At 41.1% G+C, this 17,468-nt stretch overlaps 1 protein-coding gene across 1 annotated transcript; it reads right to left on the minus strand.

The window, feature by feature from the left end:
* Window positions 1-1,557: 1,557 nt before the first annotated feature.
* Window positions 1,558-5,230, minus strand: LOC115976474 (ribosome-recycling factor). Its single transcript, XM_031097777.1, has 8 exons — window positions 4,897-5,230; window positions 3,899-4,042; window positions 3,687-3,802; window positions 3,246-3,337; window positions 2,987-3,008; window positions 2,818-2,886; window positions 2,054-2,122; window positions 1,558-1,971 (listed from the first exon to the last, which is right to left on the minus strand). The coding sequence occupies exons 1-8, from the start codon at window positions 5,117-5,119 to the stop codon at window positions 1,891-1,893; spliced, it is 816 nt and encodes a 271-aa protein (XP_030953637.1). The 5' UTR covers window positions 5,120-5,230; the 3' UTR covers window positions 1,558-1,890.
* Between the last annotated feature and the right edge of the window lie 12,238 nt (window positions 5,231-17,468).

The raw sequence follows: 17,468 nt of genomic DNA on the forward strand, positions 1-17,468 counted from the left end.
GGCTTTAAGAAAATGATTTTCAATATATGACCTTCAAAATATTCAATATCATTCTCTTAAAAGCCCATTTCAAGTCGTGTTCTCCCCCCACTTCTACCTTTTGTTTTATAGGAGGTTGCCTCCCAAGTCCCAAGGGATTTGGAGAAATTTTTTTCTAACTCACTATATGACAATTCATTAAACTATTCATGTAAAGTTTGTCATATCACATATGACCTATTTATTGAGTTATATGACTTGTTTAGTAATACACATTGATAGCATTATGAATCTTCCTGGAGTGAGTTGAAGAAGATTTCTTCAAACTTGATTGGAGGAAAACTTTGTACGGCTAGTTAGAGGCTTTGTAATTTTGTTCCTTGACATTATCAACAACAACCAAAAACAAAAACAAAAAAACCACAGCTGCTCCAACAAATACTTAACAAGACTGGGACCGACGCAATTTGAATTGCAATTGAGATCATAAGTATGCGTTGGAACCAAATAGCAAATCATAACTTGAAATGGTTACTGTTCAAGAATTTTAAAGTAACTTCCCTGTAGATTTCTTAAAATTATATCTATTTATTTTGAAATGAATTGATTGGATTTTATCACATCATCATATTGTCTCTTATCGATTTGATGTCTATTTAAATTGTTGACGATGTGGTAATATTTAATCCATTCATTTCAAAATGAATGATAAGAAGAAATGGGCTCTAAGAAAATGATTTTCAATATATGACCTTCAAAATATTCAATATCATTCTCTTAAAAGCCCATTTCAAGTCGTGTTCTCCCCCCACTTCTACCTTTTGTTTTATAGGAGGTTGCCTCCCAAGTCCCAAGGGATTTGGAGAAATTTTTTTCTAACTCACTATATGACAATTCATTAAACTATTCATGTAAAGTTTGTCATATCACATATGACCTATTTATTGAGTTATATGACTTGTTTAGTAATACACATTGATAGCATTATGAATCTTCCTAGAGTGAGTTGAAGAAGATTTCTTCAAACTTGATTGGAGGAAAACTTTGTACTGCTAGTTAGAGGCTTTGTAATTTTGTTCCTTGACATTATCAACATCAACCAAAAAAAAAAACAAAAAAACCACAGCTGCTCCAACAAATACTTAACAAGACTGGGACCGACGCAATTTGAATTGCAATTGAGATCATAAGTATGCGTTGGAACCAAATAGCAAATCATAACTTGAAATGGTTACTGTTCAAGGCAAATGTTTGCAAGCATGAAGCATGAATTGAATCAGTGGACACATCCTTTATCACATCATTTTTTTCACAACTATTCTATGTGGCGAACTATGACCAGTTGCTTATCACTTTCACATACACTCACCACTTTTTTTCCATCACTTGTAGTCTCCCACATTAAAGTTGTGGCAAAGTTATGGCGCACAAAAGGTTATAGTCCTAGATTTTCGTGGTGGCTTATTTATGCAGCCAAATTTACTGCATGTTAACTCCAACTACCAGAACAAAAAATGCTATCAGCACTGCCTAATATGCCAAAGCTAGACAGTCAGCTGCCCCAGATGCGTTACAACATTTGAGGTTCATGTCCTTTTTAATTAATTGGCAATTCCTCCAGGCTCCAGAAAATTTTCCAAAGCTCTTAAAAATATAAATGAAAATATTTGTCACATCAAAAATGTTTCTACATGATTTTTTACTGAAACTGCCATCTAGCTGCAAATGCGATGAACGATTTCCACTGACCTCAAATATATTTAACTATAAAAGAAACATGGCATAAGCTCACTTTATCATGGAATCAAGCACCAAGTATTCTGATATCAAGGGGTAGTCACCAAGATGGAGATTTTTAAAAGCTGTGTACTCCTGCAAAATAAACTCAGAGTGCAGATGGGACACTGCATCTCAGCCTCCAGTAATCTCCTTCTCCTTTGCCTTACACATATCCTCTGCAGACTTGACAAATTTTTTGGTCAACTCATCAACCTGGGAAAAAGAAGGGTCAGATAACACCCAAAACATTGTAAAACTGATCCACTGTTTTAGTTGTAATTAGCTTAGAACTCACTTCCTTCTCCAATTTTTTTACATCATCCTTTGGGGCATGTGAATATAATTTCTTTGCCGTATCCATTGCCTGTAAAACCAACAAACAATCTGCTTAGGCACAATAAACATTAAAAACACTGGACCATTTCACAACAATGCATAGAATCAATCATTATCCCTATCTATAATGGCACTCCTAGTCTTGTTGCTGCACAATGCTACTAAAAGTGTTTTGCACTTCAATACTTGCCACAGTACATTTTATTATGAGCTCACCATGCTAGACACCTAAGAGGCTAGACATTGTCTACTGAAATTTTTTAGATCATCCACTAAAACCGAGGTGCCGGATAAATAAATGTGAACCATCTAGACCTCAATTGTAATAATTTTTCACAACCAGTGGAACAGCAAAATCACACTTGAGACAAATTGAGCTGTCAAGTATGATATAGTTCTAATATCAGAAAATAAAGAATAAGGTCAACCAATTCTTCACTCCCTCCACCAAACCAACCTCTGGCTAGCTAGTGCATGATGATTCTAGGATGAAAGACAGTAAGGGAGTGAAGAATTAATATTTTTGAAATGAGATGTGCTATTTAACAAGATATAAACCTGCCACCGAAGCACACAGTGATACAGACATGGTGCTCAGATGAACATAACAACCTCATTCCTCATTCTTTTTGATGTTTGAACAGCAGGGGGAGCAAGTATAAACATTGTTTAATAATACTCCTGAAATCTAAACATAAAGAAGAAAAAAAATTACTGCCATACCTTCTGGCGAGCCCTTCTTATACTTTGTCTGGCATCTTCACAAGACTTCGTAACCACCTTACACACAGCCTGGTAGATACAATATAGTGGTCATAATAGTGCAGAGATGAAAAAGTAAAAGAAAAAGAAACAAATAAATAAATGAAAGGAAGGGTAATAATTGGCTTACCTGTATATGCTCTTTTGTCAATCTGGTCATTGCAGAGCATAAAAAATGTAAATAAGTCAATCAATATTTGTGTAGATTGAACAAGCTTTATAATGGAAAATACTTACGCATCATTATTAAAAAAAAGATCTTAAAATATTGTATCAACCAAAACCACAATTGTCTTAAGCCAAATACTTTTAATAGCCATTATCAGCAAATGGGCTGCTTATTGGACAAGGAAAGAGGCAGTGTGAGATTAAATAGAATGACTACTTACGGTGGAATAACTGCAATCAATCGCTCACCATCCGCTTTGGGACTTAAGCCTAACGGAGAAGCAACAATGGCGCTCTCTAACTTTTTAATGGTCTGCATAAAACAGGTGCTACCACTTAAATGAGTCTTTCAAACTGGGACTGTTTAGATATGAGCACCAATCAGCATGTCAAAAATAAAAAATAAAAAATTGAGGCTCGTATTGTGTAAATCAGATTAAAGAAAATGAACTAAATTCAATAATTTAAACTTAATACAACTGATATAGAAAATTTTCATCCTGATCGCTAGATCCACAGATTTGAAGAATCAATGACTGTTAAATAGTATCAGACTCTAGACCATGTAATAGTATAGGAAACAAAAAATTATCTATGCTAATGAAGAAACACTAGAATTGAAACAAATAGCAAACTTGTTAAGTAAAGTTTTTGTTCATTACATTTGGATCATAAGGATTTACTGATAATGTCTTGGAATCCATGACCGAAACAACAGCTAAGTGGCTCAAGGGCATCTTTACACCATCAAGTTCAACAATAATGTGGTCAAGCATTCCTGTAGAGACATTCTCACTCATAACTGTGTCAATAAATCTAACAAACATACTAAGAAAATAAACAAAAACTAACAAATAGCGATGGCTTAATGTACCTGGAGATGCCCTTCCTGTTCTTAGTTTGTTCAACTCTCCTGATAATGCAGCAATTGCTGCCTCCATCATTGAGGTAGCATTTGCCTTAATAGTAGGCCCAATATCAGGCGAAACTTCAATAGTGCTCACAGCATCATCATCCTCTAAATGGTGAAAAAAAAAAACATTTTAATGGAATAGTGCTTATAACTCTGCAAAAGGCTAACATGCGATTTATATAAAGTTATACAATTTTTGTTATTCTTGCAAAAAGAATCCCTTCAGCCAAGCTCAGTAGTGCAATCAACAAAAAGCTTCACCTAAAATATTTCATAAATAGTAATAACCTTTGCATAACGCCGAATATTAATTTGTGACTTCTTGTTTCTTTATACCAGTTAGAAAAACTTCCCCAATATAGAGAAAAAAAAAAAAAGTATTCAAAAATTCACTTACAAAAACCACCTTAAACTATCACCTGATTTACAATGTGCCCCTTTAATGTTAGAACTCAGCAATCAACCCCCCTAACTTCATTGAAAATTAGGAATAGTTTATGTCACATGGAAGACAGTTTTCCATCAAATAAACCCGAACTTTACTCCCAAACACTCCAAATTTGTGTAAACCCTCTAAACACTCTACCGCGTTAAATACCTTCAATAAGATGGAAATTAATAAAATTGAGCTAAGTCAGAGAGTTGATTGCTCAGTTTAAAAGTCTAGAACCACATTATAAACCATGTAATAGTTTAAAACGTGGTTTATGTGTGTTTGCGTGCGCAATTTACCAAAAAATCATATTAAAAAAAAAAAAAGCACTAAAAACAAAGAAGATCATGCTTGATAAAAACACAGAAATGAAATCTCGTCAGAACTCCTTTGATTCTCAGCCAAAATGGAATAACCCAAACAGGAAAACCCACATTTCATTCAATCATTTGCTTTGCAAAGCACAAAACAAAAACATAAACTGCCATAAAAACTCAACAGAGAGAGAAAGAGAGCAAAAGGGTACTTGATTTGCGTCCTTTGGCGAAGCCTCTGCGAGAATGTGTGAGGAAATGAAGTGTGGTGGGAAGAGTGAGATCATGAATGTGGGTGTTGGAGTTGTTGTTGTTGTTGTTGTTGTTGTGGGCACTGTTAATGAGTTGATGAGAAAGGTCGCCGCCATAGAAGGCGGAGCTGCGTAGGAGAAGGAGGTTCCGATGAGAGAATGCGCGTCTCAGAATTATCGACATGCCTCTTCACTCTCTAAGCTTTCATGCTCTTCTTCTTCCTTTGTTTTAGGGTTTTAGAATTAGAATTTTTGATAAACCCCTTAACCCACTGTGCTGTGCTGACTGTGAAACGACGACGTAAGACTTTGGGAAAGACCCACAGATAGATGTTTCTAAGCCCAAGCGGATTCACACCACCGGTGACTTTAGGCCTATTTTGAAGTGGACTCTCTATCGGAATTGCCCACAATGTCAAGTGCCCAAACCTAAACCTCTTTTACTAAAGGCCCAATGATACTTTTTCACCATAAAACAATCATCCCTTAACTCTTTGAACTATTAAAGCGTATGATCGGCCCCCTTAAGTTTCGTCTGTTTTGGTGTTAAGTTAATTGGGTTTTGTCTATCAAAAAAAAAAAAAAAAAATTGGGTTTTGGACTTAGGCTGTGTTTGGTTCCGTGTAAAATATTTTCCGGGTGAAAATATTTTCGGGAAAGGAAAATGTTTTCTAGTGTTTGGTTGCATTTTAAAAATTATATTAGAAAACCATTTTCGGTGTTTGGTAATTGTAAGGACACAATTTGTAATGACCCCAAAATAATATTGGGCTCGTACGTAAAGAGGCCCAAACAATATCATTTATAGAGCGTGGGTTTGAAAGGCTAGGCCTTGGTCACTGGACAGTGGTTTTTCGTGGTGTTCATACATAATTAAATCGTGTTCGCTCTAAGAGTTTTTCTCCTGAAGGCGGGTTGGGAGACTCTGGTTTTTGGCCATTTTTCCCAGCCTCTCTCCCGGATTGCTTGTTCCTCCTTTTATATTAGCCTGTATTTCTTATCCTTCGTCCACGTGTAGGATCGACTTTTCCAAGACTGATACTTGTCCCATCAGCCCATACCCAAAGTGGTTGGGAGTGGTTGTAAAAGTTGAAGAGTATGGCTCTGTCAGGTGCAGAATACTTTATTGTAATTCTGGCAGCCTTTTACTTGTGCTGTTCCCGCACTGTGATCACTTTTCCTCTTATGGGCATTTATGGCATGCCGAGTAGGAGCTCGTCTTCGGCCATTTCCTTAAGCCGTCCATGACTCTTATGATGCATACTCGGCCCTGTATCTCCTCGGCGCAGGCCTTGGGCCTTAACATGAAATGGGCTGGGGTCACAAACTCTCTGGCCCCACAGTAACATTTTGAAAATGCTATTTTCCTACAAAATTTTCACATTTTCTTAACAATTTTCTCAACATCCAAACAAATTTTATTACAAAAAATTCAATATATACACTTTAAAGAAACAGAAATCTGCTCAAAACAATTCATTGAACTTCATACAAATTTGTTCAAACTGAGAGAGAGAGGAAGAGAGAGTGATCGAAAACTTCAGGGAAAGAGAGATGACGATGAGATCGAGACGACGAGATCATTGGTGCGATGAGATCGAGAACGAGATCAGTAACAACGGTGCCGATGAGCTACAAGAACGAGATCGGTAATGACGGCGTTGATGAGCAACGAGAACGACAGCGCTGATGATCTTGACAGCGCGATCTCGTCGGCGTGTCTGGGGTGGGGCGCGATCTAGCTCACTCTCTCTACTCTCTTCTTTCTCTCTCTCTCTTTGCGCGTTTGTGAGCTCAGAAATGATTTGAAGGTAAAACAGAACCTGCATTCATTTTCTGGGTCAAAGGCCTTAATTTTACGGTCAACTGAAAATATTTTCCGGAAAATTTATTTTCCATACGCAACCAAACACCTGCATTTACGGAAAAGTATTTCCGAAAGTGATTTGAAGCCAAAACAAACATAGCCTTAAATTCAATTAAAGTTAATAACAAAAAACAGTAGGAAAGTGTAATGTCTACTAACCATAAATGTTGAGGTCTAAAAAGGGTCATAATGAAATAAGCCCAAAACAGAAGAACAAGTCAAGCCCAAAAGGAAAAATCTCAGGCTAAACCCAAAGTAATAGGTACGGATGACCCATGGGGGATAAAAGGAAGGCCCAGAGGATCCTGAAACCCAAAAAAGGAAGAAGCATCTCAAAAAGAGACCACGGCAAAATATAAAGAAGCAAGGATCCTCAAATCCCTTCAAGCACAAATAAAAAGGAAGACTGGGACAGATCGGTAGAAAGAAGACAGGAGAAGAAAAAAACAAGAAACGCGAGCGACCTCTCATGGCACAGACAGCAAAAGGGCCTCGAGGAACCAGGACAGGGAAGAAGAATGGCAACGAATGACTTTCAAAAATGGCAGAACAGAATTCCGCCTAAATAGGAAAGAAAGGGAAAAGAGGAATACGCCAGAAATGGGGATGCTGAGAAGGGCATACCTCAGCACGTCCCAAAGAGGATGGCCAACCAGAAGCTTTCGAAGGAATCAGAACCAAGAGAAGGAAAGAATGAGAGAAAACGGCAAAGGGACTTACCGAGACAACAGGGACAGAACATGCTCTGTTTGCAAAAGAACAAAACAGGGGAACCCGGGACACCCAGAAAAACTCCATTATAAAAGGAGGGGACGGGTTGTGAAGAAGGCAGCGAGAAAAAAAGAAAGAAACACAAAAAAGAAGAAATTCTCTAGAAAGAACCATCAGAAAAATCTATGCAGAAAGAAAAATACTAAGGGAAGAACAAATACTGCTTCCCGATATCCTTTAAAGGCCACTATTGCACATACTCGGATTCAACGAGAATCAAACTTTGCAAGTTTTGAAGGCTGAAATAGTCATTCAAGACTGCAATTTTTGAGCTTGATTGGACCTTGTATCACGTTCTAGTGAGCTTTCTGTAATCAAACAGATAACTTATTAATGAAACACTGCTTCATAATTCCCAGGATCCCCACAGCACTTTTTTTTTTTTTTTTATCGTCTTGCTAATCCTGTTTTCTTTCCTTCTGAGCTTACATCGTTAATTTTGGCACTCTCCGATATCCTTGTTTGTCATTTTTCTTTGTATGTTGTCAGGGGTATTCTCTGCATTCACTTGATTCTTAAACAGCTCGTTAGCTGCGGTGAATCAAGGCCCGGTCCACCAAATCCTTCCTTTTCATTCAGGCCCGGGATCCTTGGGCTTGAGTATCCCGAAAAAGGCACTCTCACACCATATAAAAATAATGAAAAATCTACAGTAATATTTGATTTAGTCAATTTGGTAGGCAAAAACACATTGTTTCATGTGTTTTATTTGGGCTGACAATTAAGTTTAAAAGAAAGAGAGAACCCACAAGTCACAACACTTATCTCCTGTTATGGTTCCGCAAAAGTCCAAAACTCAACGTTTTTGTGGGAAAGAAAAACAAGTTGGACACTGTTGAGGTCTAAAAAAGGGTCATAGTGAAATAAGCCCAAAAAAGAAGAACAAGTCAAGCCCAAAAGGAAAAATTCAGGCTAAGCCCAAAGTAATAGATACAGAAGACCCATGAGGGAATAAAAGAAAGGCCCAGAGGATCCTGAAGCCCAGAAAAGAAAGAAGCATCCGAAAAAAAAAAAAAGAGAGACCACGGCAAAGTATAAAGAAGCAAGGATCCTCAGGAACCATCAATAAGCACGGATCCCTTCAGGCACAAAGAAAAAGAAAGACTGGGATAGATCGATAGAAAGAAGACAGAAGAAGAAAACAAGAAATAAAAGCAAAAAACACGAGCGACCTCTCATGGCACAGACAGAAAAGGCCTCGGGGAACCAGGACAGGGAAGAAGAATGATAACAAACGACTTTCAAAAATGGCAGAACAGGATTCCGCCCAAATAGGAAAGAAAAGGGAAAAGAGGAAGACGCCAGAAATGGGGATGCCAAGAAGGGCATACCTCAGCACGACCCGAAGAGGATGGCCAACCAGAAGCTTTCAAAAGAATCAGAACCGAGAGAAGGAAAGAATGAGAGAAAACGGCAAAGGGACTTACCGAGACAACAGGGACAGAACATGTTCTGTTTGCAAAAGAACAAAACAGGGGAACCCGGGACACCCAGAAAACTCCATTATAAAAGGAGGGGATGGGTTGTGAAGAAGGCAGCGAAAAAAGAAGAAGAAAGAAACACAAGAAAGAAGAAATTCTCTAGGAAAAACTATCAGAAAAATCTGTGCAGAAAGAAAAATACTAAGGGAAAAACAAATATTGCTTCCCGGTATCCTGTAAAGGCCACTATTGCACATACTCGGATTCAACGAGAATCAAACTTTGCAAGTTTTGAAGGCTGAAATAGTCATTCAAGACTGCAATTTTTGAGCTTGATTGGACCTTGTATCACATCCTAGTGAGCTTTCTGTAATCAAACAGATAATGTATTAATGAAACACTACTTCATAATTCCCAGGATCCCCATAGCACTTTTTTTTTTTATCGTCTTGCTAATCCTGTTTTCTTTCCTTCTGAACTTACGTTGTTAATTCTTGGCACTCTTCGATATCCTTGTTTGTCATTTTTTCTTTATATTGTCAGGAGTATTCTCTGCATTCACTTGATTCTTAAACAGCTCGTTAGCTGCGGTGAGTCAAGGCCCGGTCCACCAAATCCTTCCTTTTCATTCAGGCCCGGGATCCTTGGGCCTGAGTGTCACGAAAAAGACACTCTCACATTTTGGCGACTCCACTGAGGACTGGGCAAAGAAGAAGGAAGAAACAACCCCTTCACAGAGAATGCCTCCAAGACAAAGAAACAGCAAAGGAACTAATGTGCCACCTACGACCTTTGAGCCCGTAGGAGAAAACGAGGAAGTCTCCAGGCAAGGAGGTGGGATACCCTTGGTAAAACAGGAGGTTGTGTCAGAACAAAGACACGCAAGGCAGGAACCAGACCTAATGGCCAAGATGACAACAATGTTAAAGGATCTGAAGTAAGAAGTTCGTCTTCTCAAATAAGGCAGGACACAGGAAATCAGAGACAATATTCCCCCTACTGGCCACCAAGATGGGACGCAGCCGGAAGGAGGGTCAGCAGTGGGAGGAAGAGCCAACCCTCAGTATTTGACACTGGCAAACGCCAATGCCCTCCTGGAGCAAGAAAGGGAAAAACTCTCAGAGATCCCCAAGCAATTCTCTCGGGATCCCCCGTTCCCTCCAGAACTTGGCAAACCATACCCTAAGGGGTACGAACCCCCAAAGTTCCATCCTTTCGATGGGAGGAATGGAAGTGCCGTGGAACATATGAGTAGGTTTGTCCACACTATGGGCCCCTATGCAGGAGACAAAGAATTATGTCTAAGGGAATTCGCCAAATCCTTAGTGGATAGGGCATACACTTGGTACACCACGCTGAGACCCGGGTCCATCAAAACTTGGGATGAGATGATGGAAAAATTCTGCGCCAAATATTACCCTGGTGAAGAAAAAATCACTTTCCAGAATCTGCAAATGGTGAGGCAGAGACCTGGAGAAGATCCTGTTCAATTCATTAAAAGATTCGAAGATGTGTCCCTAGACTACTATGGAGACCATGAAGAAAAGGAGCTCGTGGAAACCTGTATAGCCAACATGCTTTTTGATTACAGGCTCAACCTTAAAAATTTATGTATCACACAGTTTGCTGACCTACTACAGAGAACCAGAAGGACGGTGCAAACCATAAGAACAAAAAGGCTGCCCGCGTCCCAAGCTATGACAGCATCAGTAGGAGAGAAAAGGAAGAGACCAGATGGGAAGGTGTTTGAGGAACCACCAGTGATCCCATGTACAGCTGAGGAGTTAAGCTATGTCTTAGACAAATGGATTGGAGATGGGGTTGTCAGGCCATTCACTGTGTCCAGGCCGCCAACTGAAGAAGAAAGGAAGAATCCTTTATTTTGCAGAATCCATAATTATGTGAAGCACTCCACCAAGGACTGCTGGACCCTTCGCAGACTCTTCCACAAAAAGTTGAGAGAAGGAACTTTGGAGCTCACTCAGAAAGAGCCAAAAGTGTAGAGGAACCCCTTGCCTAACCACAAAGGAAAAGGGGTGGTAGCAGTAGTAATACATGGGAACCCGGCAGAAGTAGGAGAATCTGAAGGATCCTTCCACCCGAGCACAGTCAGAACCCTTCAGAAGAATCCTAAGTTCAGGTCACTATTCAATCAATTAGGATTTGGACTAGAAGCAAGAAGGGTGGCCACAGAGTCTCTCATGAGCATAGCAGCAGATTCAGGGATGGAATAACCTTCAATGCAATAACCTTCACTGATGAAGACATGGAGATTGAGCACCCAGACCACCGTAGACCCCTTTATCTCATGGCTACCATAAACGGCGTTCAAGTCAGAAGAGCATTGGTGGATACGAGGGCATCACTCAATCTCATAGCCTTAAGTACCCTGGAAGCTGTTGGCTTAGTTGACAGAAGGATCCTGGGGGCTCCCATGGAAATAACAGGATTTGGAGGATCGGTAGAATCAACAGAAGGATACGTGCAGTTAGCCTTAAGGGTGGGGCCAATAGTGGCTCTGACAAGGTTTCATGTGATTAATGCAGAAGTTTCTTATCACGTGTTGCTGGGACGCCCGTGGCTTCATAAACATCGCCTTATTCCATCCACGTTCCATCAATGCATTAAAGGGAGACTGGATGGGAGGCCCATAAGGATCCCTGCCAACCATAATCCTTTCAGCCAAGGAGAAGTGAACTTCGCAGAAACAATATTTTACGATGAGTTGGGGCCAGATGATGAGAACCCCGCCCCGGGGACCCTAGGAGCACCTATCCTAGAAGAAGAAGAAGGAGGGAGGGGCACCCGTGATCTGAGGAACCTTCTAGAAAGGAAAAGACAAAAGAGGGAGCCCAGCTCTTCAGAATCCTGAGAATGTGTGGTGGTGCGGGAACCTGGGGGAAGGCTAATCTATCGTTTGTGAAGGTGCGCGGGACCCGAATGCATTGTGCAGGAAAGTCCCGGACCACCAAGCTGCATGATGGCCCAAGAAGAAATCCCAGAAGAACCAGTTAAAGAGGCCCAGATTCAGCCTAAGGAAGAATTAAAGGAAGTAGACTTGGGGACAGAATCAGGATCCCGAAAACCTGTCTTCATTAGCAGTCAATTGGTGGCTCAGGAAAGAGAACAACTGGTGACCTTACTTCAAAAATACAGAGATGTGTTTGCATGGACCTATGATGAGATGCCTGGTCTAGACCCAGAATTGGTAGTCCATTCTCTTAATGTGGACCCAGGGATGAGGCCAGTAGTCCAACTAGCTAGGGTCTTCCACACTAAGGTAGAAGCTCAAATAGTTCAAGAGATCAAGAAATTGCTAACAGCTGGTTTTATCATACCCATCCAACACCCAAAATGGCTTTCCAACATTGTACCTGTGAAGAAGAAAAATGGTCAGATCCGTTGCTGTGTAGACTTTCGCAACTTGAACAAGGCATGTCCTAAAGATGAGTTCCCCTTGCCCAATATCGACCTCCTTGTAGATTCAGCTGCAGGAAACTCAATGTTCTCATTTATGGATGGGTACAGTGGATACAACCAAATCCGCATGGCAGCCAAAGATGCAGAAAAGACGGCATTCAGAACTCCGATTGGGAACTTTTACTACACTGTGATGCCCTTTGGCCTCAAAAATGTGGGGGCTACGTATCAGCGGACCATGACAGCCATTTTCCATGACATGATGCATGAGGAGATGGAAGATTATGTAGATGATATTGTGGTCAAGTCAAAAACCAGAACAGGACATTTCCAAGTACTTGAGCAAGTCTTTGAAAGATGCAGGAAGTACAAGTTACGTATGAACCCCATGAAGTGCGCCTTTGGAGTGTCTGCTGGAAAGTTCCTTGGGTTCCTGGTACATCACAAAGGCATAAGCGTGGATCCAGCCAAGGCCACAGCTATTGCCACGATGAGAAGACCAACTACCGTTAGGGAACTCAAAAGCTTCCTGGGAAGGGTCTCCTATATTAGGAGGTTTGTGCCTGGTTTAGCCTCAGCTACAGCAGGCCTATCCAAACTATTGAAAAAGGGGAATGAATTTACCTGGGGGACGGAGCAGCAGGAAACTTTTCAAAGAATTCAGGGCATTATGAATCATCTGCCCACCCTCCAGGCACCAGTACGTGGGCGACCTCTGTTGCTATACTTAGCATCAAACTCTCAGGCAATAGGAGCTTTGCTGGTATAAGAAGATGACCAAGGAAATGAGCAGCCCATATATTATGTAAGCAGAACACTCAAGGATACCAAGACCAGGTACCCCAGAATAGAGAAAGCCTGCCTAGTGATCATTTATGCATCCCAGAGGTTGAAGAGGTACTTCTCAGCTCACCAAATCCTCTTGGTAACCAAGTCCCACCCCATAAAAGCCCTCCTGCACCATCCCCTTCTCACAGGAAGGATAGCACAATGGCTAGTGTTGCTCTCACAATATGATATAGGTATAAGAACTCCCAAGGCTGTCAAGAGCCAGGCCATAGCAGATTTGCTAGCTCAATTCCCAGGAAAGGAAGAAGGCCCGCTAAGCGAAGAAATCCCTGGTGAGGTAGCAGTGATGGAGATTCCAGGGAAGAAATGGACCATGAGGTTTGACGGGTTGGCTACAGCAACTTCAAATGGGGTAGGAATTGTACTAAGCTGTGAAAATGGGGATATCATGCCCCTGTCTTTCAAGCTTGGTTTCTCATGCTCTAATAATGCAGCTGACTATGAGGCATACTTAACTGGGTTGACTATAGCACTCAGCATAGGAGTGAAACATATGAGAGTATTGGGAGATTCCAATCTTGTAGTCTCCCAAGTGAAAGGTGACTTTGCATTATGGGAACAAAGCTTAGCAGCCTACAGGACTTGGGCACAAAGGCTGGAGATGGAATTTCAAACCTTCAGCATAGAGTACATTCAAAGAAGTGAAAACAGGTTTGTTGATGCGTTCGCCACCCTGGGATCCCAAATACCATTTAATAGGAGGGATACACTGATAAAAATAGGAAGACAGGAACATTCTATTGTAAGGATCCTCCAAGGAATGTACCCCGGAGAGTCCAAACAGTGGGACTGGAGGGATGAAGTCAAAGAAAAGATGAAAGAAGTAGGCCCTAGAGGGAACATCAAAGAACTAATAGATTACACTCAGATAGAAGGGGAATTGTACAGAAGGCTGCCGGGAGGAATATTATCCAGATGTATCGCCAAGAAGGAAGGAAAGTCGAAACTAGAAGAATTGCACGCCCAAGCATGCGGAGTTGCAGGAAAGGTCAACCTATATAGAAGGATGCAACGCATGGGGTATTATTGGCCAGATATGGACAAGGAAGCAGCAATCATACAGGGGAAATGCCAGGAATGTCGCTTGGCAATTGAAAAAGAAGAAAGCTACGCGGTGTTTGTTGCAGAAGATTGGCGGGTTCCTTTTATAGGATACCTGGCTCAGGGGATCCTGCCAACCGACAGGAAACTAGCCCACAAGCTCAAAAAGCTAGCGTGCAGGTATTTCCTACAGAATGACATTTTATTCAAAAAGGGGTACCATGGGGATCCCCTCAGGTGCCTGGGACCAAAGGAAGCTAGAGAAGTAGTCAGAGAGGTACACTCTGGAGATTGTGGAAGTCACCCAGGGAAGAGAAGGTTGTACAAGCAGTTACTATTGTTGGGATATTACTGGCCAACGATGAAAAGAGACTCTGAGGAGCTGGTCAAAACATGTCATGCTTGCCAAGTCCTGGGAGACGCAATTCACACTCATCCAAATGTCCTACAGGATATGACGACGCCATGGCCTTTTCATACTTGGGGGCTTGATCTCATAGGGCCTATAAACCCTCCATCCAATGGTTATATATGGATCCTGGCAGCCACGGAGTACTTTACAAAATGGGTAGAGGCCATCCCTTTGAAAAAAGCTACTGGAGTGGCTGTAGCAAATTTCATTCGAGACCACATCATTACAAGGTTCGAGATCCCCAGAAGATTGATCAGCGACAATGGAACCCCATTCATAAACAAAGATATGAAGGGATTAACTGAAGCATACCACATCAAGCATGGAAGATCTACCCCATACTACTCACAAGGAAACGGCCAAGCTGAAGCTACTGATAGGGTAATATTGAAAATCCTTAAGAAAATGAAGCATAAGTATGGAGGAAAATGGAGTGACCATCTGGCAGATGTGCTTTGGGCATGTAGAAGCTCTGTAAAGACAGCCACAGGATTCTCCCCATTCTCCCTGGTTTATGGAACAGAAGCCATCAGCCCTGTGGAGTTAGTCATTCCTACACCAAGGGTAGTTCTGGAGGAAAATCAAGGAGAGAGTGAGGACGCAAGCAATGAAAAGAGGCTAGCAGATCTGGAAGGAGTAGAAGAAGAAAGAGAGCTGGCCAAGAAAAGGAGCCAGAGATACCAGCAAAGAATGACCAGAGCATATGCGCAAGCAGTACGCCCAAGAGTGTTCACTAAAGGGTAATTAGTACTAAGGATGGCGGAGCACGTGAGGAAGAACCTGCCAGGGCCTTCCAAGTTCACCCCAAAATGGGAAGGACCCTACATCATCAATGCAGCTCATGAGAGTGGGTATTATTACCTTGCCAAAGAAGATGGAACAGTCCTGACAGAGCCCATAAACGGGAAATGGTTGAAGCAATACTATGCATAAAGACAAGGGGATCCCGGTACCTCAGGGTCCTTTTACCAGCTTCACTATCTGCTAAGTTCTTTTTTTTATTTTTTTTATTTTATTTTTTATTTTATTTTATTTTATTTTATTTTATTTTTTTCAGCCTTTAGCATAAATTCTGGTCTAAGATAATTTTGTTCAGGAACATGTGATAGATTGACACTTTGTGGTCAATACTGCACCAAAAGACTTTTTCTTTGTTCCTTTAAAAATGACCATGTTTTAATGAAGTTCCTGTTTCTTCAACATTTAAGTTTTTCTTTAAATACTACAAAGACCAAATTTGGATAGATTTAAGGAAGGATACCTGAGTCAAGGAAAAAAGAGAGTATGTAATACCCTTTTACATATGGCCCAGGATCTACCTCACAAATAATTTCAGATATCCCACTAACAGTCCCAAGTGCATAGGTCTAGGATCACAGAATAAAAGTAAAATATCTAGGATACCTAGCCTAGCACTTGGCAAAAGGAGAACCTGTCAAAGTTCATGAACTGGGACCGTATCTCAAAAAAAATATATACATAGGAAAGGATACCAGTGTACCCAGTTCAGTACTTGCATAATAGATTACCGGGTACCTGGACCAGAATTTACAGTGAAGCCTGTGGAAACCATGGTCCAGGACTCAGGAAAGAAAAGAGTCATAGGAAATAAAAGGCAATATACCTAAGAAAAAAGGCAGATTCACATACTAAGAAATGAGAAGCAGTTTTGAAACACAAAAAAAAAGAGAAAGCAAAGAGTAGAGCAATGTTCAAAAAAAAACTTATACAACCCCAAATTGTTTATGTAAATCTAAAAAAAATAAGCTAAGGAATGAGGCCGGCCAACAGGGAGGCATCCGGAGAAATAACAGGCATGAACAAAGTAGAAAGGATCCTCTGCCGCTTGACCTTCAAGTCTTGTAAAACCTTGTGAGCATGAGCCAAAGCTTCCTCAGCAGCAGCTATCTCAGTGTCTACACTCTTGAATGATTGCCTCTGAAACAGCATATGAGCCAGCAGACGCAAGTGATCCAGCAGAAAAGACAAATTGAACTTGGCCTCCAGAAGGTCTTGCACCACCCCTCTCCACTCCAGAAGCTTTTCTTCAGACAAGGAATCTATAGAGGAATTCCTTAGGGAAATCAGCACAACACACAGCAACTCCATCAAAATATTGCCTAGAAAAACGCCTCCCCTAAAGCCACTGGTGAAATCCCCGTGACTCTTGAGCAGACTTTCTAGCAGCGGCAGGCCTTCCACAGGAACAGAGAAGCGCAGGAAGCTGCCATAAGAAGACCCAAAAACATGGAAGTGGCTGGCAGGCAGACTGTTGAATTCCAAGAGATCAAAGCGAGTCAGGAAAGAGGAAAGCCTCGAATCAAGATCTGAGGCAGCCATTTTCGAGGCATCCCCCATCACTGTGTCACCATTTGCAGAGACAGGAGGACTTGCAGCCTTTTGCTCTGAATGAAGGCCAGCAACTTGGACAGGTCTCACAATTCCTTCAGGGATAACGGGCTCAGAACCTGCAAAGCCTGTATCAATATTCAAAAAAAAAAGAAAAGAAAAGGAAGAACAGATTTAGTCTTTTAAAAAAAAAGGGGGAAAAGAAGAACAAACCGGTTCCAGCTTCTTGGGGCAGAGCCTCTTCTTCCTGATCTCCTGACTTCCCCGAAGATTCTGGGAAGGAACATAAGGCAGGTTGAAGAAAAGGTGAAGGACCAATGGCAAAGTGGCTAAAGGAAGGAATAGATGCAGGGGGCTTCGCCATATATAAAAAAAAAAAAGAGGAGGGGAAAGAAAAAAAAAA

Source organism: Quercus lobata, chromosome 2, assembly GCF_001633185.2.
Source record: "Quercus lobata isolate SW786 chromosome 2, ValleyOak3.0 Primary Assembly, whole genome shotgun sequence".
Classification (NCBI taxonomy): domain Eukaryota; kingdom Viridiplantae; phylum Streptophyta; class Magnoliopsida; order Fagales; family Fagaceae; genus Quercus; species Quercus lobata.